The 24866-nt window shown below is 32.0% G+C and overlaps 1 protein-coding gene across 3 annotated transcripts; it reads right to left on the reverse strand.

Annotated features, from left to right (window-relative positions):
• Positions 1–22545, reverse strand: LOC123713585 (clathrin heavy chain). Of its 3 annotated transcripts, none has more exons than XM_045667318.1 (29): positions 22415–22545; positions 22151–22260; positions 21013–21238; positions 17466–17723; positions 17098–17286; positions 16290–16544; positions 15973–16169; positions 15592–15772; positions 14398–14591; positions 13730–13956; positions 13072–13243; positions 12525–12803; positions 12099–12317; positions 11875–12017; positions 11500–11634; positions 11039–11261; positions 10602–10776; positions 10133–10287; positions 9613–9837; positions 8987–9227; positions 8146–8303; positions 7071–7238; positions 6160–6309; positions 5331–5573; positions 4527–4641; positions 3221–3387; positions 2397–2483; positions 1966–2092; positions 1–1557 (listed from the first exon to the last, which is right to left on the reverse strand). In XM_045667318.1, the coding sequence occupies exons 2-29, from the start codon at positions 22190–22192 to the stop codon at positions 1457–1459; spliced, it is 5052 nt and encodes a 1683-aa protein (XP_045523274.1). In that variant the 5' UTR covers positions 22193–22260; positions 22415–22545; the 3' UTR covers positions 1–1456. The 3 variants fall into 3 exon arrangements, with proteins under 3 accessions (XP_045523274.1, XP_045523276.1, XP_045523275.1); XM_045667320.1 differs by having other exon boundaries at positions 22458–22476; XM_045667319.1 differs by lacking the exon at positions 22415–22545 and having other exon boundaries at positions 22151–22404.
• Between the last annotated feature and the right edge of the window lie 2321 nt (positions 22546–24866).

Below are 24866 nucleotides of genomic sequence, written 5' to 3' on the forward strand. Positions count from 1 at the left end.
GAAACAGTATTATACACGAATAAATACATTACTAATAATGTTATAACTACATTATTTTCATTAAGTTCAATTGTAATATTAGCTTTTCACTAAACAAATAATTAATATTAACTGCTCAATAAAACTGTAGGAATGATTTAAATGACAAATTTAGAAGACATAAAATCTCACCATAATGTTACATCTTGGTAATATTATATGGATTTAATAAGTCGTAAAGTTAAAATTAAATAGCAGCTTGTCGGGGTTGTCCCCATTAACCACCGGTAATACAATAATGATCTTATGTCAACTAATGAAGGCATTACAGGTGTGATTAACTCGCAACGCAAATAACGCGTGCAAAAAACAATACTCGCACACATACGCAAACATAATATCCAAATTATAACGCCAAACTCCGCCTACTTTAATCCTAATACCTAAATAATTTATTTAACTTTCATTTAATCCCATGTTTAAATTTTCCATAAATATGCGCCTCGTCTAATTTGTAAGCATTATATACATATAACAATAAATTCAACTTTTGAAACAAACTTTTAATCTTTTGTACAGTAATATTGTTGAAAGATTAACACGGAAGCTTAACTCGTTCCAATTATTGCACTATGGCTACCGAGGCCTTACAGCTATGTCAATCAATATTTTCTTGTTTAAGTTAGCTATGTGATTATTCAAATATCATCTATTCATGCACCTTAGATATTCTCTACAGAAAGTTGCTTCACTCATATCTACGATAAAACATGATGACGCATTATAATGGTGATACTAGCAAAGATACTGAGGAAAAACTATATTAATGAAAAACATATAAGAATCTCTTTACAGCAACTGAAAGTTTAAGACGCATTGATCGAGTTTAACAGCAAATACACTATATTCAACACAAATATTTAAACTTTAATATATGTAATGCAGGGAATTAGGCCACCAATTGAATATAATTTTGAAAAATATATGGATAACATGATCTAAAGATAACAACAGGTATACGACAGCCCTACTATGTAGCTATCTACATTGGCTAAATGTTACGTCTTACATGATCTTAAGGTTAAGTGAATGCCGTATTATTTATATCAGGGACGTCAGATTCCAGTTCTAAAATTAATTTCTCATATTTAATTCCAACGTTGCTATTCAAAACAAGAATTTAACAGACCTTAAAGAATTCGTTAAAACATAGTGTCGAGTTAGAAGTTACAACATCCGTATTAATTTATTTAGAAGTTGACAATTAAGCTTTGTGGTGTGGAATCGATCGTAAATACCAACATCCCTGTTTTAAACAAGATATTCTCGACAGCCTTAAAGCATTCAGTTTTCAAGTTCGTTTGTCCTTTAGGCCAAACGAAATTGGAAGCTGATAAAATTGGTATTTTAACTGGCAGCCCTGCAGTTGGAGGGCTCAGAACTGAGCGTAACTCCCCCAGGCAGGGGCAGGTGTACCCTACATGCCGTACCCGTGGTAGGGGGCGGGTGAAGGAGCCTGCGCGGCGTACGCGTACGGAGACGCTTGCGCAGCCACGCCTGGATACGCCATTGATGGGCCTGAAATTTATTCACAATATATAAATTAGTTATTTTACACAAGAAAGAAATGAAAAATAAGGTGTTATTGAGCAAATTTCAGATTAATAATTAATAGGTATAAACTTAGTTTGTTTACGTGATGCCATCTTGCTAACAGACTTAAAAATAACAATTTGTTTAGGTTCTGTAGTGACTAATAATTACAAATAGTGTTTAAAATTGTTAAATGAGCCACAGATTACAGAAATTGCACAAAAAGAAGAAGAGATGAAGCAACAATTATAAATTCATTGTTATACCAACTTCGTAAAATAAGCCATTGTCTTTGTGTAGAAATTTTAGTCAATAAATATTCAATTCGAACAGAGGACGCTCTTTTAATCTATTTTATTGTCATATCAAGATATGATTAGAATCAACAATTACCAGCAGTGAGCATAAGCTGTGGCTCCATAATCATAGCAGGCTTTGCCTCGTGTTCCGCGCTCTCCGTGCTGCGCTTTGCGTCAGCTTCTTCCAATTTCTCAACTTTAGTTGTTAATTCTCGTACCGTCTGAAAAAATTATATCATAAATTAATTTCATTTATCTTCATCTCATTAAGAAAGGATAATTACCTAGCCAAAGAACATTGATGTTACGCACGGTACGGCAATCGATCCACAAAGATCACTTAAGTGCTTTGTTTGAATAACTGTAGTGTGATCATACTATAAAATTAATTAATTAAAAATGTATCTGCCCCATGCCCCTTGGGCGTTGAAAGGCTAATATTCTTTTGAAATAAGACTAGTTTTAAACATGACCCATATGAGCCATGACTGCATACAATTACATTAAATATTTTAAAAAAAGTACCTGAATAAGGAATGGCATAGCAAAGTCCATAATGTTGTGTCGCCACGCCAATTCAATTACAACATCGGGTTTCAAGAGATCGTAGCACTGAAATTATTTTAATATTATTTAAGTTCCTTTATATATACTTGTGTACTTTAGGTTTGATAAGTAGTGTAGACACTAATCCCTCAACTGTTCCGTATGACAAAATACCGTAGACTTAACCGTAAAATTCTTTGACACGAAGAGTCATAACTTAGCGTTTTTATCTAAATCTTAATTCTTAAGCTATCTTATTTTTTATTTTTTAAAAATACTCTAGAAAAAAGTTAATTCACTTCTGCCTATATTGTCACTATATGTACATTTGCTTTATTGTTATTTAATTCTTATAAATTTACATTGTTTTTTTTGTATACTCACGGACGCTTAGCACGCCCGTGGGACTTGATTGGAAGGAAGTTGCATGGCACATCCATGCAACTGTTAGCACTGCGCCTCTCTAAATTCTCATCATTTTCACACGTGTATATCTTATTTCTTACAAATTTATTAAGTGTCTGATTGTCCTCATTACGTGTGTGATGATTGAGAGCAAAAATAAAATAAAATTTTAACTTTTTAGTGTAGTTGATGATAGCTATTGATGTTACAATATGCATTTTTGTTAAAAACGCGTATATTATTCTTCAAGTTTATGTTTACGTATGTATACGTTGACTTAGTTTAGCACCTATTGAAAAAAAAAAAGGTATCACTATACCATTACATAACTTTTCTTAATAAGTAAGAAACTCAATACTCTCATTTATTACTTATTCAGTCATTTATAATACAAATACCTGGTAAAGAGATGCAGAAAAGCACTCATAGTTCTTCCTCTCAAGGAACCAATCAAGCAGTTCCTCAGCAACTTCTGGTTGTCGTGATTCAGCTGCGTATTCCATTGCGTCGGCGTACAATGCGTCTTTTTTGCATAACTCCACACTTTGCTTCCATCTGTTGTTGCCTGTATCACAATTAAGGAATAAATTTAAAGCGTAGCATAGTTAGTTACAATTACAGTATGCAAGTTTATTAAAAAGCCGTAAAAACTGTTTTAACTACCAGATATAAAATAAGTGCCCATTAACTTATTCAACTAATCATAATCTCTAATATTTAAATAACAGTTGTAAAAATAATGTCTGGTATTATTCTTATATTATAATTACTAATACTAAATCTTCGTCTATTTAACGCGAGTGACTCTATTTTTTAAATTAAATTCTTCTTTTAACTTAACTTTCGTTATGGTTAAACATTTAATTCGATTGATATAAATGCTATTATGTCGATATTGTAACAATTATAAACATTATATTTAAATATACGAGAAGTTTATAATGATCACTAAATTTGTGTGACAATAAAACAAAGAGAGTAATAAAAAACAATAGGCCAGTTATTTCGTCTTACAATGTCAGTACTAAAAATACGTAAGCAGACTGGTAAAAATGATGGAAATGGCAGTTCGATAAATAGTTCGGTAGTTTTAGTTTTAAATATAAACCACAGTATTGAGTACCCAAGTCCTTTTATTAATCTGCGTATCCACAAGTAATTCCCATCCACAGTTAGGATAACGTATTATAGAACACAGTTACGTTACATTAGCTTAGGTTTAGGATGGCCCACTCGTAACTGGCCATTCAGCTATTTCTCTGCTCAGTATTTATTATATGATCCATTTTAATTTTTTTTACGAATATTTTTGTTTACTGGTCAGTTTTAACTGCCGAACTTGTTACTAAATATGAATTTTGTAATTATTAACTTACCAAAGCTACTATATATACAACTGCCGCCAATTATATACTTAATTAAATTAAAAGTATATGTATATAATGTAATAGAGTGAAGTGTCATTATGATCACTATTCGCTTTTACATAATGTTTTCTTTAATTAACACCCCCATAATTCATGTAAAATGTAATTGAAATCCTATTTACATTATCTGTTGACCAGTATTTCTGCGAATATGTATTATATAATTGAAGTATGTTTAGAACCATACTAATTCACGCATACTTTTAAATCTATTTTAGTATATTTTTTTATATAATAATTATTTTTATTATGATATAGTATGTTAAGCAAGATTTACCTTTGTACAAGTAGGCGGCGATTCGTCTGAATTCAGTGAGCTCGTGCTTTTCCAGTTGTTGCGCGAGCGCTATCGTGTCGAAGTTATCGAATGCGTCAATCGATGTTCGTAGACCCTGAAATTATTATAATTGTATTTAATAAAAATATAAGAGATCAATATGAGAAATATATGACCAAAACAAAAATGTTTAATTAATTGTAATGCTGATTATTGCATCGATTTGCAAATAAAGCCAAATTTGATTCCGCTAAGCCTGTACAAGTAGGCAGCAAAATACTTTTGTTTAATTACTTGATACAGTTTAGTGTAAATAAATAACCTAAATAAACGACCGTTACTTTTCATGTCCACTAAGTGTAGGGACTATATTTTTGTTGCAGTTATTATTTGTAAAATCTTCAAATGCGGCCACCTTTAGAGTATCCATATTATAGTGTCCGGTGTTTGAATTTGAAATAAATAGGATTAATAAGTAATGCACTTATGTGGGTGACCTGAATGTAAGAGCTGAACTCGGTTCATACGTGTTCTTATTGGTCGACGATTTTATTCTGATGAATCTTATTTTTGCAAAACATTGTTGTATATTTTTTTTAAATAAAGTGTTTTCAGTGGCAGTTCACTTTATATGTAAAATGAGAATAAAATGAAATCAGTGACAGAGCTTTTATATACATATTGTTTTACAGTCTCTAATTATATTAAATTATAATACATAATATTATTTCTTTATAGTGTTATTATTATTGGTGTGCCGTATCTATATTTATATATATAGGAATATAATTTAAAAATTCTAACCTGGTAGTCTTCCTCATCGATGAGTAGCGAATTAAGGGCTTCATTGACAGCCTTGTTGTTAAGGTTTTGTACGGATCTGAGATAGGCTTTTACTAATTGGAGATGGCCAGCCTTTGTAAAGAAGCTGACAGCGCGAGTGTGGTCCATACGTGGCGCCAATACCAACAAGAGGTCATTGAGAAGTAGAGGCTTGTAGTCGAGGTAAAACTGAATTGCTTTATAGTATAACTCCATGTTTGCCACCTGTAAAGTACCAATTTGGATGTTATTGTACATTTATTAGATCGACGTTTTACGTTGGCCTGCCAGGAACTTTTAACAAATTGTTAAATTTTAATAACCATCTTTAGATTGTGCGTAGAGAAAGACGGTGGCACTGTAATAAAGGTTTTCATAGAAATATTAAACATTTTACACGCATTTTACATTTCTTTTTTAAATGTATGATAGATTTACGGTTGTGATAATGGATAACTATCTGCGCAATTATTATATTTTCATGAGCAATGAGTATAACCAGTCGTTTAAGAAAAATATCATTAGGAAATCGGCACTTCTAAGATCCAAAACTTCGACGGCTTGTACCAGGGCCAAACCATAAAGATCAAGGAAACCTTTAGAAATCCAATCCCACAACTAACAAAGATTATTTGTGGAAGCGAAAGGATTTATTATATTACGTGGTAATATAACCTGTCAAAATATTGATCCGTTTTAGGACCTTTAAATAAAAAAGTACAGATGTTATTTATAGATAAAAATATGAATATTAAAATTACGAAACTTAATGATTACACTTTTTTAATAAGTAAAAATTATGTTAGCTCACCTTAGTGATAATGTCTTTGAAGTGTCCCTCTCTCCAGGCCTCAGTCGGATGCTGCATCATGGTGAGAGCAGCGTTGTCGTACTCTTCGTATTTGTCGTAAAGGAACACTAGCTCCGACCATAGATGCGCATGTTCGGCAGCGCGAAGCACCTAAAAATACAGCATACGTGAAGATAATTCTAATATCTTTATTCCAGTTGTGACTCTTATGTAGAAATAAATATATAACAAGGAAAACATAATTTAAAAAAATACCATTCCTTTACCATGGTTGCGCATTGCATTAATACGACAATAAGAATAGATTTTAAACACGTCGACGAAAATGTTATTAAGAATAAGTTCCGCAAGTGTGGTTTTTAGTTCTTGCAAAGTAGCGCATTGCTAGTTTGCATGTGTTGTAAATGTGTTAGGTCCTAACCTAAAACCTATTTTATTAGTGCTTAGACCACTTGACTAATCACCCATATCACTCCTTTAAGGATCTATATAGATTCATGTACCTATAAGTTTTTATTCTTCTATTCATAAGTATCTTATCATCTTTAGTTCGAACAAGACATCCCTCTGAGAGTATGGTATATCCCCTTGATTTATTATTGAACACCACATGTTGACTAATGCAAATCATTATATGATCAGATAAAAAAGTTAAGTTAAGTTAAGTTTTGTTAAGTTATAATTTGTCCTAGTAGTCCTTAACAACATTTACTAACTTGTAGGAGATAAAAAAGATTAAGTCATAGTGTCTGGCAATGGCAATTTGTTGTTAAAGTCTTTTATTTATATTTTATTATGAAAACATATTATCTACTTACATTTAACTTTTCTATTGCATATATTGTTTGAACTGTTTTGATATCTATACTGATATGTCGCTCGCTATTACTGGAAGTAATTTGGGAAATTACCTTAGGAATATTAACTCGTGACCAGAACAGCTCGAGATGTTCCCTCATCTTAGCGGTCTTGTACTTAGAGTACAGGATGGCCAGCTCTGTGAACATTCCCATATGTGCACGCTCCAGGCCTAAGGCAGCCTCCAACAGACTTATCAGCTCATCAAAGTGACCTCGGTCCTGGAAGGTAAAGTAAAGTATATTGTTACGAGCTAGGGGATCGGATAGAAAATGCCGTAGATTTATTCAAGGGTTTATTTCTTGAAAAATCAATTAGGAATTTATGGGCACAAATTAACCGCAGAGATGCACTAATTACACACACAAAACAATCACTAATTACTTCACTTATGCACACTTTACACTGTAATTTATCACTTGTATTCACTTTGTTCGCACTTTATCGCTTCGGTGTTTTGCTCTTGTTATCGCATTCCAAACTAAGTGACTAGTCGCGTTTCGGCTCGCTTATATATCCCTGGGAATAATTCTAAACAATATTCGAGAACTTTCTAGGCGGGCTTGCTAATGAGTAGCGATTGCACAATTCTAGAACGTTCGCACTCTTTGTCTCTTTCGCACGTTGCTCCGTCCTTGTCGTACGGCGTTCTAGAGTGCTCGTCTAGTTTCGAGAAAGTTCTGATCTTCTCTCTCTCTCTCTCTCGTATCATTTCGTCCTTGTCTCACACCTAGAAAGTTCGGTCTAGAATATTCCTTCATCAATAGGCCTGAAAACGGGTCTCCTGAAAACTGCACTACTCGACTACACATGTTCTGAAACCGACTGAAAAAATGTTTCAGCTTCCTGAAAACTAGGGTAACATTATGAAAATTACAATTTTCTAATATGTGATTGAGCCTCTCCTGAAACGGTCAGAAATCATATTTCAGCCTGCTGAAAAGTTCTCTAACTAGTGGAAAAATCTAGAAACATTGTAGTCGACCCGTCTTCGTAACAATATGAATAATTAACAAACTTTTTTTAGGCACTCATAAAATTACTTACATTTTATAAATTAAAATAACACATGTGTCACGCAACTCTATGTATAAGGTTTAGCTTGTTAACCGTTGTACCGTTACATACCTGGTAATAATTAATTAGGTCCTCTAGCTCATCGGCGTGAACGACAATATGGAGACCACACATCTGGGCGAGACGGAATTCGCCCGCGTCCACACACGCGAAGCAAACCTCTTTCCAGGTGCGAGTCGAATTTGCTTTGCGGGCACTGTCCACGGCTCCTATTGTAGATAATTAACATTGATAACAAAATAAAGTCTTTTGTTACTCTCAATATTTAAGAAAATTGCTGTCCATTTAAATTAGGGATGCATCGCTACGCCTTTTTGCCCCTTATAGAAATATCACCCACACCAATACCAATGCTTATCGAACAAAAATTAAATTAAGGTAAAATATATCAAGTATGGTTAGTTTTTAATTTTTATTCAAAAATGGAAAGTCACAAACTTTGAATAAGATTAAAGTTTAAGCTAATAAAATTAAGAGTAATAATTAAATTAAATAAAAAATATAAGTGTGTTAACTATTAAAATGAACATTGATAAGATTTTTGTTATTCTGTACTCTATTTAAAACTAACTACGCGCGAAATAGAATACGTGGGGACAAAGCGGATGAGAGACACAACAAACTCTTCCGTGGCTCGTTTGCAACAACTAGATCAAACAAGTTGCGCGTTTACATTACGGTTTTAAAGAACGAAACGAACGAACTTAGAAAAGTATTTTTTTTATTGGCAATTAAAGTATCGGCGTTATATCGATATTGGTATCGATATCGGATGCATCCCTAATTTAAATAGATACTTTATTGACTGAAATTTCTTAATATAATTATTTTAACCATAATTAGTAAATAAATATAAGAGGAGCCAAAAAGACATTATGTAAATATTACAAACCTTGGAACTCCTTCAAATGAACAAGAGTGATGGCCAGTCGGGCAAAATTGCTGACATTATTGTATAGCAGCTTAGCAGCATTATACATTTTGTCGTCGAAGCATCTGTCTCCAATCTTCTGGATGTCTGCATGGTTCGGCCCAGAGATAAACTCTTCCAGATCCGCCAGGCGACCGGTACGGGCGTATGCGTATATGAGCTCTGATTCAATGTAAGATTCGCGAGCCTTCTTGCGCGCCATCTGTTAGACGAGTTTTAGTATTAGTTTCTGGTATTTTTCAATATGAGCGACAGTTCTGTATTATCTTGAAAATACATTGTAAATTTTAACGTTGCAAAGAGTTGTCGTTATATGGAAAGAAGAAAAATCTGTATTCGAAAAAAAAAAGTTTATTTTAGACTAGTGTTATTCATTACATAAAAACAATTTTTTGAACGCTATTATGTATAGTCTGTGATTTGTTGATGTCTTTTGCTGCACCAGCAATTATGTTGTATTTTTTACTTATTTTATTCGTATCTATATTTATATGTTAATCTGTACACAATAAAATGAGTTGTAAATAGGTAACACATTTGACACAAGATAACAAATATATATAACACGACTATAATTTTGAAATTACCTGCAAGTAGCGAACGAGATCGTCCCAGGATTGTTGGGTACTGGCCGTAGCGACGACGTCCATGTATGCCGATGGGTCGTCGGCTTTTATGTAAGAGTCGATCGCTTCCTTCACCAGACCTTGTTGTAACTGAGCCTTGGCTAGTTGAGACCAAACTCCGGGCTCATTGCAACGTTCAGCAAACTCGTAGGCACGTTTGAGATCTTTGACTTGTTCGATGAGGACCTATAAATGTATTTTCAATAAAATAAATGGCATTAATTTATAAACTAAGTGGCGGTTTTGTCTTAATAACACGAATTGTATTAAATGAAAATTAGTTTTGTTTTCCTTCTTGAATCCTTTTCGTTCCTAATAATATTAATTTTTGAGATAATATATTAAGATTACTTAATGAAAACTTTTTAAATTATTTTTTTCTATACATCAAATTTAATATACACATCAACACATTTCGAAATGTGTATTATTATAAAATATAAATTATTCCTTAACCAATCAACACTTTCAAATTACTAACCTGTATAGCTGATGTGTTGACATCAAACTTCTTGAAGATAGCGAATGCCTCCTCGTATAGTTCATTGTTAATGGCAATATTCGCAATATCCGGTGCGTCGTAATTGTCCAGGCGATTGATGTATTCCATAACACGGGTGCGATCTGCCTTTATTGCTGAAATAAATAGTAATAGTAAAAAACCTATGTACATTTTACCTATGTCGGTTTGGCTTAATTTCAAAAAACAATTACGCGTAAATTACGTTATCCATTATTAGCCACGGCCAAAATGTTTAAAATGACATTATTAAGTAGTAGTCTGTATACATAAATATGATGTACATAATGAAAATTTATGGGACAATAAAATACATCAAATAAATATTTAGTTAGTAAAATTATTTTTGACAATGCTACATTTTCAGGTTTCAATACCACAAAAAACATTTTTTTGATTCATTTGTTATGATTATCTTGTTGCATCTTACCTGTTAAAATTAGCAAGTTCTGCAAGTTCCTGTGGTCTGAGAACACCGAGTTGTCGAGCACAATTTTCTCAAGTAACTCAATAAGTTCGTTTGGAAGGTCAGCTGTCATGAAGGCCTTCACCGTTACCGAGATGTCCTCGGGATCTTGAGTTTCGGATAGGGCTGTCTGAACAACCTGTAACAGATAGGTGGATTCATTAACATTTATGTAATATATAATTATAATTTAGTGGCGCTACAACCCTATAAGGGTATTGGCAAATTGCAAGAGCTACTTTCTGTGACTGAACTTTCTACGTTCTTTGAGGTACTACGGAAAAAATAAAATTTTGCTTTTAATTTCTTTTTTAAACAATATCATAAGCATCAAGTAGTTTACTGATCATATTAATTCAAATACGTTCAGAAATTATACAACTCTGAAAACAATATAATACCTGATCGATTAGCTGTCGCTTGAAGGGGTTGCTCTCGCTGAGCACTTCCAACCAGAGGTCCTGATCTCTTCGGCGCACCAAGTACCGCGCTTGAGTCTTGAACAGTGAGTTGTCGTTGCATACGGCGATGAGTTCGCGATCGCATTGCCCGCGTTCGTATGCAACGCACGCCAAGTGCGGGTCGCGCTTCTCACAGTAGCGTCCTACTACGCGAGAGTCGTACCTAAATATTTATTTTTATTTTTAGTATTCTTATAATAATATATTCTTATATTCTATACAATTACGCAATACAAATGCACATTTAACCACAAACAAAACACACATACGTCTCAAAATAAAACTGGTTTATAAAATGTAGGTATGTATGTGTGTGTCTGTACATATAGAAGTTTAGTTTTAATCAAACGGGAAATCGGCTTTATGACACGTTAAAAAACAAAATTTAAATGAACCATTACCATTGATTCTCCTTGAGGAATCTCTCAGGGTTATTGTTAGAGTCAATGTAGATCTTGGCGAGCGCATTATGCGTGGCTGGCTCGTTGCATCCCTCGTGGACTCGTGTCTCCAACCAAGGTAATAGTAATTTTAATCTGTAAAAAATATTTGTAAGTATTTGGCATTACTCTATTTAAAATAATTATAATTTTGAACTAATTGTTAAAAATTATTACATTCTATGACAATAAAATAAAAAATTACAATAATCAGATATAAACGTTAAATCGTACAAGTAAAATTATTCTTCTGTAATACTTAACACTTACTCAAATATTAAAAAAATTTAAACAACTAAATTCTTACAAAGTTTACCTATCACGAAATGTCCTAACCTGTTTCTCTTCTCAACTTCAGCGACGAGTTCATCAGTGGAGAATTGTCCTCGCACCACAAGGATCAAGTTCTTGATAATGTCTTCCGCGCAGTCCACGTCTAGTAGACCACCCACAACGACTGGCAACCGGGAAGGGTTCACCTGTTACAATAGTAAGAGGGGTACATTGTTGCACAGGTCAGGTTATTCAGGACATTGACTAAATTCTTCGTCCTTTCATACCTTTTGCACGTAGATCTCAATGTACTTCTGCAGGCTGTTTCTATACAAATATAGCACCAGGTCGTGGACAAAGTCGAATCTGTCGCAGACAATGATGAGCGGCAGTTGGTCGGGTAATTTTGCTTCTTTGAGGAAATTCTTGACGCGTTCAGCGTTGTAGCAGTTCGACTCCCGGCAGATACGTTCGACCTCTTTGATTTGACCGGTTTTACAGGCAGCCTGAAATATTTATTTTTATTTTTAAAGTTAATAATATTTTGACTATATAATTTTTATTTGAACACTTATGAATGTAGAATGTGTAGATATTTTAATATCGGAAATTTCATTTTTTTTTTTCATTTTAATTTCATAAAAAGAATTCTTTAATTTTACTTTAAATACATATACGTTATTAATAGGACAAAAAATATAAATTTAGATTACCTGAATATACTTGAAGTGAACTTCAGAATCCTGGCTAAAGTTGACAATGGATCCCAAGAAGTAGAATAGGCCTTCATAAGTCTTGAAACTCTCAAACAGTTCTATGAGAGCTTTGGTGGTCAGTTGTTCGTGGTACTTGGTGGCAATTTGTACGCAGATTTGCAGGTTTTGACGAATGTTCGCTTGAAGCATAGCCTTGAGGCATTCAAGGGAGTCCTCCACTGACAGAGTGCCGAAGTAATTGACCAGCCAATCAGCAGACAGCAGATGTGTGTGAACCTAAGTTAAATAAAACTTTATATTAATAAATTAAATTTACAAAACTTAATTATTATTTTATAGGCCTTCTGTACTAGTTTCCTCAGTATGTTTTTCTTAGAAATCTTTTAGTGCAGTTGGGATTCTAAGAACAATCTCAGTTCACGTACGTAAGTATTTTCAATATTAGATTAAAGAAAGTGTAAAAAATTTAATGCATGTAAAATATCTAGTATGTATTAAGGTTGTAATAAGATTTATTGTAATATTATTTATTCATAATACATACCACAGCTCGCTTAATGTCGTACAAATCGGTGTAATGCTCAAGCGCACGTTGTAACAGTCCAGCCTTTTCGCAAAGTTGGGCGACGTGTGCGCGATCGTAGTGCGTGAACATTCCGTTGCCGAGAATCGCGTCTGCTACTTGAGGTGCTGACATTAAGTTCATTTCGAGAAGCCTGAAAAATGGAAATAAATTAATGAATGTGATGAATTTTAACATGACAACAATGATATTAACTATTTGTTATTTTTCAATAATTTGTTTTTCATTTTATGCAGACACAGCTTAAAAAGTCTTAAATATTTATCAGTTTATGTTTCTTTCGTGGTAAATATCACAATTATCATAACCATCCAACACAACTCAACACACATATTCTTATGAAATATTATTTTTTATTAAAGTATTCCTACAGCTACTCATTAATCAATATTCAAACAATTACATTATACACAAAAGCCAAAAACGGAATACACATTCAAACATAAACATAAAGCACAGTTTTACCTATTTATACAAAAAATATAACAAAGTACAAATTTATACTAAATTCTAGATTATAAGTTCTGAGTTTTTATATAGTATATTATTATATTGATTAACCTCTTGCATTCTTATTAATTAACTCTTGTTTGAATATAATAAATTAAAATTAAAGTACCGTGTCTGAAGTGGGCCTTCCTCGGGCTTGTTGTTTTTGAGTGCATCTAGAAGGAACGCAGTGCACTGCTGAACCATATTCTGTTCCATGAAGACATCGACAATCTGATTGATGTCAGCTAGAGGAGGGTCTTCAGCTACCAGCATACCGGCGAACCCTGCACCTTGTTCCGGGCTTGTACGCATTACTGAGCGTAGGAGATAGATGTAATCTGGGGTGTATCCCACCTGGGATAAATAAAAATGTATGACAGAAAGAACGAAATATTAATTAGTAGTACTGAAAACTCATTGTAAACTCAAAGTTAAATATCCGGGTAAACGTAAGCACGAAAGCTGATCGACTACTTTTCTTACGCCGGTTTATTCTCTCGGCTGTCTTCATTACCGATAAGTACCACTTCAAATTTAATGACGTGGAATCTCGTGGAAAAAGGATCTGTATCTTATATTCCATCATAAACATTATTTTTTATATAATAGAAATGTGATAGCCCTATTTTGTATTACAAAATCATAAACTAATCATCAATCATAATTACTATGGCTTTTATTACTTGTAAAAGCTACAATTCCAGAATCATTTTTACACGTATTTATAAATATATAATAACTCCAATAATTTACTTTTTTATAAAAATTTTGTTACAAAAGCAAGAATTGACAAACCTTCTTGGCATAAAGGACGATTTTCTGGAACTGCCCAGTTTCAGCAAAGCAAGCGATGACTTTGCTTGCGACATTGGCCCGAAGATACACGGACAACGCTAAGGTTGGATCCACCTGCTTTACCAAATCTCCCAACTCTTCAGAACACTCCAGTTTTTCCTCTTTCAGCCATTTTTCTAGGAGCTGTTTACGACCTGCGTAAGGAATTATGAACAAGTGTTAAAACTACAAATGAAATCTGAAAACATAACGCGTCGATATTTAAGTAAGATTTACGAAATACAAATACAAACAAATATTAATAAATTTGAGTAAATATTTAGGATCAAACAGTTCAAGTTTATTCATTAAATTTGATAAAAAGTTGAACGAACAAAAACCATGATAAGATAATAAGTGCATGATATTTTTTTCCTGCTACACATAAACATTCATCATAACAGATTAGAATCATAACGTTTTAATCGTAACATTAATGTACTATCCAACACAAAATATTTTTTTCAGGTAGAACTAGTAGTTATAATATTTAAAAAAAAAAACTTTTAGTAATATACTTCTGAGAAGATTTCAACAAGTTCAATAATTACATTTAAATAATCCATAAGATTTATGGGTTAAATATATTATTATTATTAATACTATATTTTGCTGTCCATGCTATACAAGTTCCTTTTTATTTTGTTTACTGTTTAATGCTAACATAGCAACTAAGACCAAATTGAAACAAACTCTAACTAAAATTACATATATAGTTAGGATAGGCCAACATACAACTGCCCATGGGTAAAATATTATTTTTGTCGATATTGATACGTTTTATAATACGGTATTTTTTTGTTCTACAAACAATAGTTTCCACAGCGCACGCAATGTCAGATTTTTAAGGATAATTTTCTCATCTTGAGATATATTATTGCATTTTTTTTAGGGATCTCTATTTTTTTGTAAATGTAATATAGCCTACGTCCAACAGTGAAGATGCAGCTTTATAGTGGTAAAAGAATTTTTAAAATCGGTCCAGTAGTTTTTGTGTGAAAACATTTCAAACATACATATAAAAAGACAAAGTTTCCTCTTAATAATATTAGTATACCATATACAATATTTTGATAACTCCTTATATAAATTTAAATAAATATTGGTTAAAAGTATATAAGAGTAGTTTAGACAACATAATTTGATATAATTTACCTTGCAATAGTACAGGACGGCACAGCTCAAGCGATTCAAACTTGTTTAACTGAGCCTGATCCAGCAATATACCAAAGTACTGCAGCAGCGGAGAGGTTTGACCTGGCTGAGTAGGTACTTGTTGGAAGCGTTGAATCGTTTGTGGAGTACGTAGGATACCACGGGGTGCCATAGCTGCCACCTATTAAATATTATTATTATTAAATGACTATAGATTCAAAAAAAACCTCAAGTATAAAGGTTATCAAAACTCATGTCTGAAAAATTTATGCCATAATCTTTTCTAACTGGAAACATTACATCTTTGTATATGTAAAACTAAAATGTTCATAAACTTTCTAAAGAATGACACAAATATAGTTAATCGTTATAATACGTCACCTTTGCGGCTTCTCCATATTGTCCATTAGTGAAGAGCATATTGAATTTCCTCACAAAAAGATCTTCAGCACCGGCCAAATTGTTTCTTACAGCTAGACGAAGGGCCAAATCAGGGTTTTGTAGGACAGTATTGATGTATGGGACTATGGAATCCTCTTCTACAGTGACAGATAGAACCTGACCTTTGCGGTTTACACCTATAATAACATTTTATATTTAGAAGACAAAATATCGTACATTTTATTGCATATTACATTGAATTCTGAATATTGTGCAAACTTATATTAAAATAAAACTAACATATGAAGTGAACATACCAATAATCCCTCCAGTAGACTCGTGAGGCGCAGTCACAAAGATCGTATCAGACGAGATGCGGTTCATGTAGATACAGGTCCCAGATTCAATGTCATACATATGGATGTAACCATATTTAGTAATGAGGTAGATAACATCATATTTCGGAGACACCTGCATTGCCACTGGGAAGTCGTTCTGTGCTTCAGCAGGGAAGAAGACGTCAACTGCTTTTTTGTGGAATGCTGTATTACCTGCTGGCGGCTGACCCACCTCTGAAGAAAAGGTACAAATAAGCTTGAAAATATTGCTGATTCTAGTTTGATATATATATATATATATATATTGTCTACTCTACGCAATCTGTAAATATAGTAGGATACTAATGTATAAAAAAAATGTATAGAACCGTAATAATGAATACTGGACAAACAATATTCAGTGAGATGCCTATTTGTCTATCTGCTTTAATCAGCTGTTAATGCATATAATAGGCTGTTTTATCAACAAATTCTGACTACATTGGTGGAGAAAAAATATATCATTAGGTAGTTATTATGTGCTAAGGGTCACCAACTGAAGTTTACTAAAACACACAACCAAGTTCAGCTGTTCAAACATAAGACAAAATTGAATGACTTCAATAAACTGTTTAATACATATATTTTAACTTTGAGGTTGATTCGACAACCTCAAAGTTAAAATTCACATTCACATTAAATGAAAAAAAAACCTGTGTGTTTATGTACCTTTAAAGAAATAGTACCTTTTTCATTATAAATAATAACACACATTCTTGGTGTATAAGTAAAAATTAGAAGATCTTACCGATGATATGTAGCTTGCCACCCTGCGCTGTCCGTACAGCAAAACAGAACAGAGTAGAAGGTTCAGTGTTGCCCTCAGACTTGAAGGTGGCGAACGATGCGGCGTGACCTTCTATGGGCTGCGAGCACTTACGTTCCACGGAATACAGCTGCATCGCACCTACCACGCGGTTCTGTTGCGCTGATATACCTGTAAATCCCAATAAAATGCATTTAGAATCTACCATTACAGATACTATTATTTATACAGTTCACAAGTGCTAATTAGAAATAAAGCAGTCTTCATCGCTTAAAATAAATACAGCAACATATCTGCTACCTATCAAAATAAATTTGAATGAACATAGCATAGAGAATTTCTAAACTTACCCACTAACAACAACCACTGTTGCTTCGGATCAGTTCTATAGTTGATAATCTGACACTCAGAAAGAGATGAGTGACGGTCGAACATCTTCACAGGTTGTGAATCACCTTCCATCGACCAATGGTACACCGACATTTTGGTCACGAGTGCCAGAGTATTTGGTGATATCCACTTCCAGAAAACGACGTCTTCTGTCATAGTGTGGGCCTTCATCTTTGACTTCATCTCGATGTTGAATATTTGTAGGGTCTTTTGCGCGGCTGGAACCGAATGAATACCTCGTTAAAGCAAAGAGTTACAATTTCATTGTATGGTTTTTCGACTAATGACAACAATCTAATACTAATAATAATAACTTCTTAGTTTATCGAAACCTTTCAGTATTGTGATCAGCATTGCATTGTTGTCAGGTAGCATACAAACAACAAATCACTGATCTATTTAACCAAACCTTTGTAGCGCCTATTTTTATATAAGAAATCATTAAAAATAAGGGTACATTCGGATTTTATTAAACAGCTCTGTTACACTCTTTCTGATTATACTATGAATAGTTTATGCGTGTCAAGGTTGCGAGTTATGACAACGATTCAAAACATTCTTACGCGAAGCTCTCCTACTTAATAAAAAATATAACGATTGATTAAATCTATGTTCGGCTCAAAATTTGTCCGATAACACTATGAACGGTTGGAACAAGCAACATCTATTTCATGTTTTTAAAGGTGAAGTTTAGCTTAACACAATTACAATTTCCCTTTTCATAGGTAGTTTATTCTTATTTTTTTTTTAGCATGAATCAACATTGCTTGAGGACAAACAATTTAAATGTAATATATTTATTAATAATTTCTATTATATTCTATACTATATTATATTGAAGTTCAGGCGTTCTTTGCTAACCTATAGATTGAGTAACAAGCTTTGAAACAATCGACTGTCGCTTTTCTTTATTAAGGTGATGAAAGAAATACACGAAACATTTAATTGAGAACCCAAATTTAACGATTCGAAACAAATGCAATATTCGAAATAGCTTTGCAATATTGAACGAATTGACGTTACACAACGAAGTTCAGTTTGCAAAAACCTCTATTTTAGGTTTGCATAATGTAGCAGCTAACAAACTAATATGTGTATGTGTATACAAAACAATATTATATATATAATATACAAAACGCAAAAAATGTCGTATAAGTAGAAAAGTAATTATGAAAACAAAACAAGGGGGCGTTGTTCATTGATATATTTATAAAGTTCCGTTAAATTACATGGTTCCGTGCGTTTATTTTAGCTTTTCATATAAAACTGTAGTCCATGATTCATCAAGTCAATGATCTAGGTATAGTGACGTGATAAGATAATCAAATTTATTAGTTACTATACACATAAGTATGTTGCATTTACGTGCAGTATCTATTATATTGTATTATGAAAAGTCTCCAACCCTGTTTGTATGAATACACACAACTCAAAAACTACCAAACTGAGTATTGGTTTTCACCAATAAAGGTTCCTGCTGAAAGTTTAAATTAATTTATTAAGCTTTTGTGTAAACTGACAAAAATATATAAATAAAAATATTATAAGACGAAAAGGGTAGAAAAAACAAGAATAGTTTTTTTTTTAAATTTTGGTAAATATATCACAATTAATTTATATGTTTTGTAAAATACCTAGTTAAAAAGATTTAAGCTACATTAAAAAAATCAATGGCGCTACACCCTTTTAGTTCTGGGCCTCGGATTTCTGTATCTGTTTCATGATCGTTTGTGAATTGAATAGGCAAGTAGGTGATCAGCCTTCTGTGCCTGACAAACACCGTCAACTTTTTGGGTCTAAGGCAAGCCGGTTTCCTCACGATATTTTCTTTCACCGTTCGAGCTAATGTTAAAGCTACAATAAGCAAGGATTTTAATTTAAATATAACCTAGATGGAGAAAACTTATTTTGGGGAGGAAGGCACTAAAATAATGCAAGTAAAAAAAAAGTGCTGTCGGCTCCGCATTGTGGAGTGGTTATATACATTTCTGTAATGCATAAAGAATTTCTCTTAACCTTTTTTAGCTAGGAAATACGTGGGAAAAAATAGAATTTTGACAATCACCTGAACGGGAAGACAGTTCTTATCGTCGCAAATGTTTACATAGTGCTAAGAATATGACTCATAATGCGTAATCATATTATCAAAGGTCAACATGTCTATTTTTACGGTATTCTTATTTATTTACAATATATTAACGTTATATGGATATTATATTTTACTAATATGCCTTCATACAATATTATGCCTTCTTTGGTATTCTAAAATAACGTGAAGAAATAGGATTAAATGGCACCCTTTAATTGTCTTTTGTTGAAGCATTTGTTTTCAACGAAAGTTCTTATTCGCAGACTAGATAACATTTTTTTTTGGAAATACAAAAAAACCTATGTCGCGATATATGTAAATTGTACGCTCAACATAGTAAACGTCTAAGTGTGAAAATTGGGCCCACACTACTACTATATGTAAACTAAAATACAGTCCTATTATAGCAAATAAAATATGTACTTAATGCGCCATGTTATTAAAAAAAAATGAAGATTTGTAATTTCATCTGGACTCGTAACCCGATTTGCAATGAAATCCACAAAATGCGTAGTCCCCCAACTACGTCATTACACAGTTGGCTTTGTGCCTACGCCCTCCTTTTTGATCTACCCCTAATGTGTAGGCGTACACAGTAGTGGGCGTTACAATAACGATTAAGCTAATGGCTAGTTAGCGACTAACGTATTACTCATGTAACTTTTCAATTTAAAGATGCCATACTATACTAAACCAAATTTCAAATTATGATTTTCATCGACTTGGATTTTATTATTACGAAAAATCATCCCAAACGTTAAGCACGCCTTTAAAATTAGACAAAAACATAATTTTGGCATGCTATCAATAATCATTATATTAAGGTGTGTGCCAACAAAAACTATATACATTTGTATGAAATTCAATTTGGCTCAATTTTTTTTTTACATGTATTACATTATTCCAAACTGAATTTGTTTAATACCTTACCTTACAGAACAATTCTAATAAGAAAGTGTAGTATTTAGGTATTTAGGAACAATATCTATATATGTAATACTTTTAACTTGGAATGTAATGACTTTCATATCATATTTTTAGTGTTTGGTAATGGAAACTGTTCAGGTTTTTAAAGTTCAAATCACACAAACATAGATAATTACTTATATATAGTAATAGTATTATTTTTTTTAAAATTGCTTTTGAAGACATATAATCTGAGAACACACAAAGTCCTCTTACATGGCTGAGGGAAAAATTATAATTTTAAATACCAGATTTAAATCACAGCAAATAGAAATAAGCTAAATATAACTTAGCACCTGCTTATCAATTAAGAATGATGATTAATAATAATAATTATTATTATAATAATAAATTAGTAAAGCTAATACAGAGTGTGTTAGGTAGTAACACCTTATTAGATTTCTTTTTATAGAAATATAATACTGTCCAAATTCTATGGGTTCTATTCTAACCTTCCACTCCAGCTTTTCCTTTAAGAGCAATAACTTTGCTGGCTGGGTTCATGATTGCAGAATCCGCAGATATTGGTCTTCTAATTGGATTTGTAGGGTCACCCAAATCAATAATCACCACTTCTGAAGTTTCACCAACTTTCTCACGAACACAGATAAATTTGTCCGACTCCATTGTAAGTGTATTAAAAGATATTGAGGCTGGGTTGATCCCAATATTTGTGAGCTAAAACAGGGATATTCATTAAAATTTTAACTATTACACCAAATGCAAATTTATAATTAAATGTTTAGGCATCACAAGTTTTTTTAGAAGTTTCACATAATATTTAATTGGGTCTAGTAATATTTAAAAAATGTAACTCTTCATTCATTCAAATGTTCTTCATTGATGATAAAATTTCCAGTTACTAGTTGCTATTTCCTAGAATGTTATATATTCATAAATAAAAATTATTGTTGTACTTTTATCTGTTTAGTATGTTTGTTGAAAATAATATTTATAAACATAGATAAAGTAAGGTATCATATAATTTTAATTATGATTAAATATTTATTTAAATTAAAAACTTTCTAAATTAAATCAAATCTAAGTAATTCATAAAAGCAATTACAATTATTAAGCTTTGTTAGAAATATGATTACATATGACTATTTAACATTACTTATTTTATACTAGTTGGTATATCATAAAAAAAAGTTTTTTAGATAGGGAATAAATATGAATAATTAGACAGGTCAAGGCTTCTTTTCATCTTTTGCCCTCATGAGTCACCACAAAATACCATCTTATAAGAAATAATGAGAAATTTTCATTAAGCAAAATAAAATAACCAATCATAACAATTAGTAGTGTTCATAGATAGACAGTATTATTAATTGTATCATTAAAGGAAGCAATTAGAATATTTATTAATTAAATACATTAATAATATGATCAGGAATGTGGAACAAATCAATACCGGCGAGTCGTAGGGGGTGGTAGACATCCAATTGCGCAACGTCAATTTTACTATCACTTCCTACTCTTTGGACAATAAATAACTACAGGACAACATGAAAAACCTTAGTGGCATAACTTCCTTTTATTCATCAACCACAATTATAGAATCTAATAAAAAGCGATGGGCGTACTCACCTGTAAATGCTCCTGAAAGCGTATTGGTAATACTTGAGCCATGTTTGCTTTTTACTTTAAGCTTAATTATACCGAATATCCAAGCAAGCGATCGTCCAATATCGCAGAGTCTGAAATTTTAACACAATTTCAATTTCACTGTCTCAAGACGATTCTAATAACACCTTTGACAATCAACATGGCGTTCATTCATGTTTCAATGGAAAATTTGAAAGTGCTCAAAATACATGAGCTGGAATCATAACAGGCCGAATTGTTACTCACTATTTAAATTTACTTCTACATCAAGAAAAAAAAGTAAATTTACAGATATTATCCAGAATGAAAAAATATGAATAATACACCGCGGCTGCCACATACACAAATGAATGAAAGAAAATGAAGCAAGAATGACTATTGAGTATAGACTAGCACGGAAAAGACAAAGACAGCATCAAAATGTGCTGACCAATCAATTTATGGAATCAATGGAAAAAAAATTAAATACCTGTACCGGCAAGAAGAATGAATTTGTTATATTTAAGCTTTATTATGTTGTTATATTTAAGCTGTATGTGTATGTATTTATATACTCAAAACAAAAATAATATAGTTACCAGGGGTCTAGCCATATTGATACCGAAAAGTTTTCTTTACTTTACCGATTTTGCGTAATTGTCGAAAACGCTTCGTTCGCAGCCAAGGCACATGTTGTACTACACTACCGCAAAGTCGACAACCTAGCTGCGAGCTGCTGTTCGTGACATCTTATTCCGTCACATTGTCCCTGGATCACATTTATAAACCTAATAAAAGTAAAAACTTTACAATGTGATTGTAAATTTGCAATAGGAAGCTGCAATAAGAACGCGAGTAAGGTCGGAATTTTTTTCGATTTAAGTGGAATTTATAGAAAGGTGCAAAGTGGTGGTGTGAAAGTATGACCCTAAATTAATTTTTTATTCGATTTAATTCTCCAAGATCTTAGAAATACATTTAAGTTTCATGCTAATTGGAAGTTAATATTTTATCAACTAACTTTTGCTTATAACATTCGTTAATTTGTCAATGCAAAACTTGTTCAAGTAAGGAATTAATAAAAAAATATGTTATGTATTTGATAGTTTTAATTTTGGCAATTATATTTTTGACCTATGTCTTGTGTAGTAGAAAAAGCCATTAAAGTGGTTCACATTCATATATGCATTACCTGTAGCAATATTCTGCTAAAATAAATGAATATTTTACTACTAATGCATATATTAATGGACTGTACCAACTAAATTTAAATAAAGCATCTCTGTTAATTGTCTTCCTTAACATATTGCGTAGTATAAATAGAAAAATAAGCAAATCTAACAACGTATTACGTATACAAAGCTAGTATGACTACTGAACACACACAGGTGCACCAAATTAAATGCTCTATTAATTTACATGTATTCATATTTTATATGTAGTTAACAACCGAAAAATCATAATTAACTAATAAATTTAAAGGGTGAATGGGCAACCAAAAACTCAATATCTTGTTTGTGTGCTGTTCTAAATAAAAAAACATTTTTTTTCTCCACTCCTCTTATTATTCACATCATTCAGAAAATACTTCATCCCTCATTATTAAATTCATTATCAGGTAGGTAGGTTATGAAACACTTAAATTAATTAAAAGCTTAGACTTTAATACAACTTGTCCATTGGTGGTTCCTGTTAATTCTTTTAGTTGTCTTATTATCTTCTCTTTTCTGAAAAGAAAATATTTATTTTGTTAGTACTTTGATCAAATATAAAACTGACAAATTTGTCGTCAAATATAAAAGTGACATATTGATCGCTCCGAGGTTTATTCAGTAGGTAACTTTAGTATTAAAACTCTTTACTTTATTATAAACTTTAAAATATACTTAATTTTTCACTTAGCAGCTTATATTAACTAAGTAATAAATAATTAAAGAAAATGTCTGCTTACCATTACTTAGTATAAATCACTAAATTTTATATTTCCAAAGCTCATGAAGTATAAATCCACTTGATTTGATAAATTTAAATTAATATTATAAAATAAGCTTCTAATATAATTACAAAAATATATTTAGAACTTCTAATTATGTTCACTCGTGTCTGCTTTCACATCTGAAATATATAAACAAACTGAACTATCACTTTACTTTATATTTATTATAAGCAATAAATTGTATACAACAAGCAAGTATCTTTAACTTACAAGTTACATAATGTATTTTTCAAATTAAAGAACAATTTCATTAATATACATATAATATAAATATCAATTAAAAATACCCAATATAACTGGGTGTTCGAATTTCAGAAAACTATTGAATAAAGAAAAAGTAAGAAATATTAACCTGTACTAATTTGCTGATATTTTTGTTTTTTTTTTTTATATTAACCTGCGTCTATTATGTTATCCTTTCATTAATTCTTGAAAAACTAAAACTCTTAACTTAAAAGTATTACCTCGATTGTATATATTTTTTCTGTTTTAGTTTAAATGATTATATGATACGTGAACTTTTACAAAAGCTAGGTAAAATTACAATTATTTCAAACTAAAACTCTTAACTTAAAAAAATTGTTTGTTGAAACGTCCAAACATGTAATAAAAACATGTTATGTTTTTACAACGGTAGCCATTAAATATGGCGATAGTTCTACTGAATTATTGCAAACAGCAGCTTTTGAGATCACGCAAAAATATGGCGGATAAAACGCCGTT

The sequence above is a fragment of the Pieris brassicae genome, chromosome 8 (assembly GCF_905147105.1).
Source record: "Pieris brassicae chromosome 8, ilPieBrab1.1, whole genome shotgun sequence".
NCBI classification, from domain to species: domain Eukaryota; kingdom Metazoa; phylum Arthropoda; class Insecta; order Lepidoptera; family Pieridae; genus Pieris; species Pieris brassicae.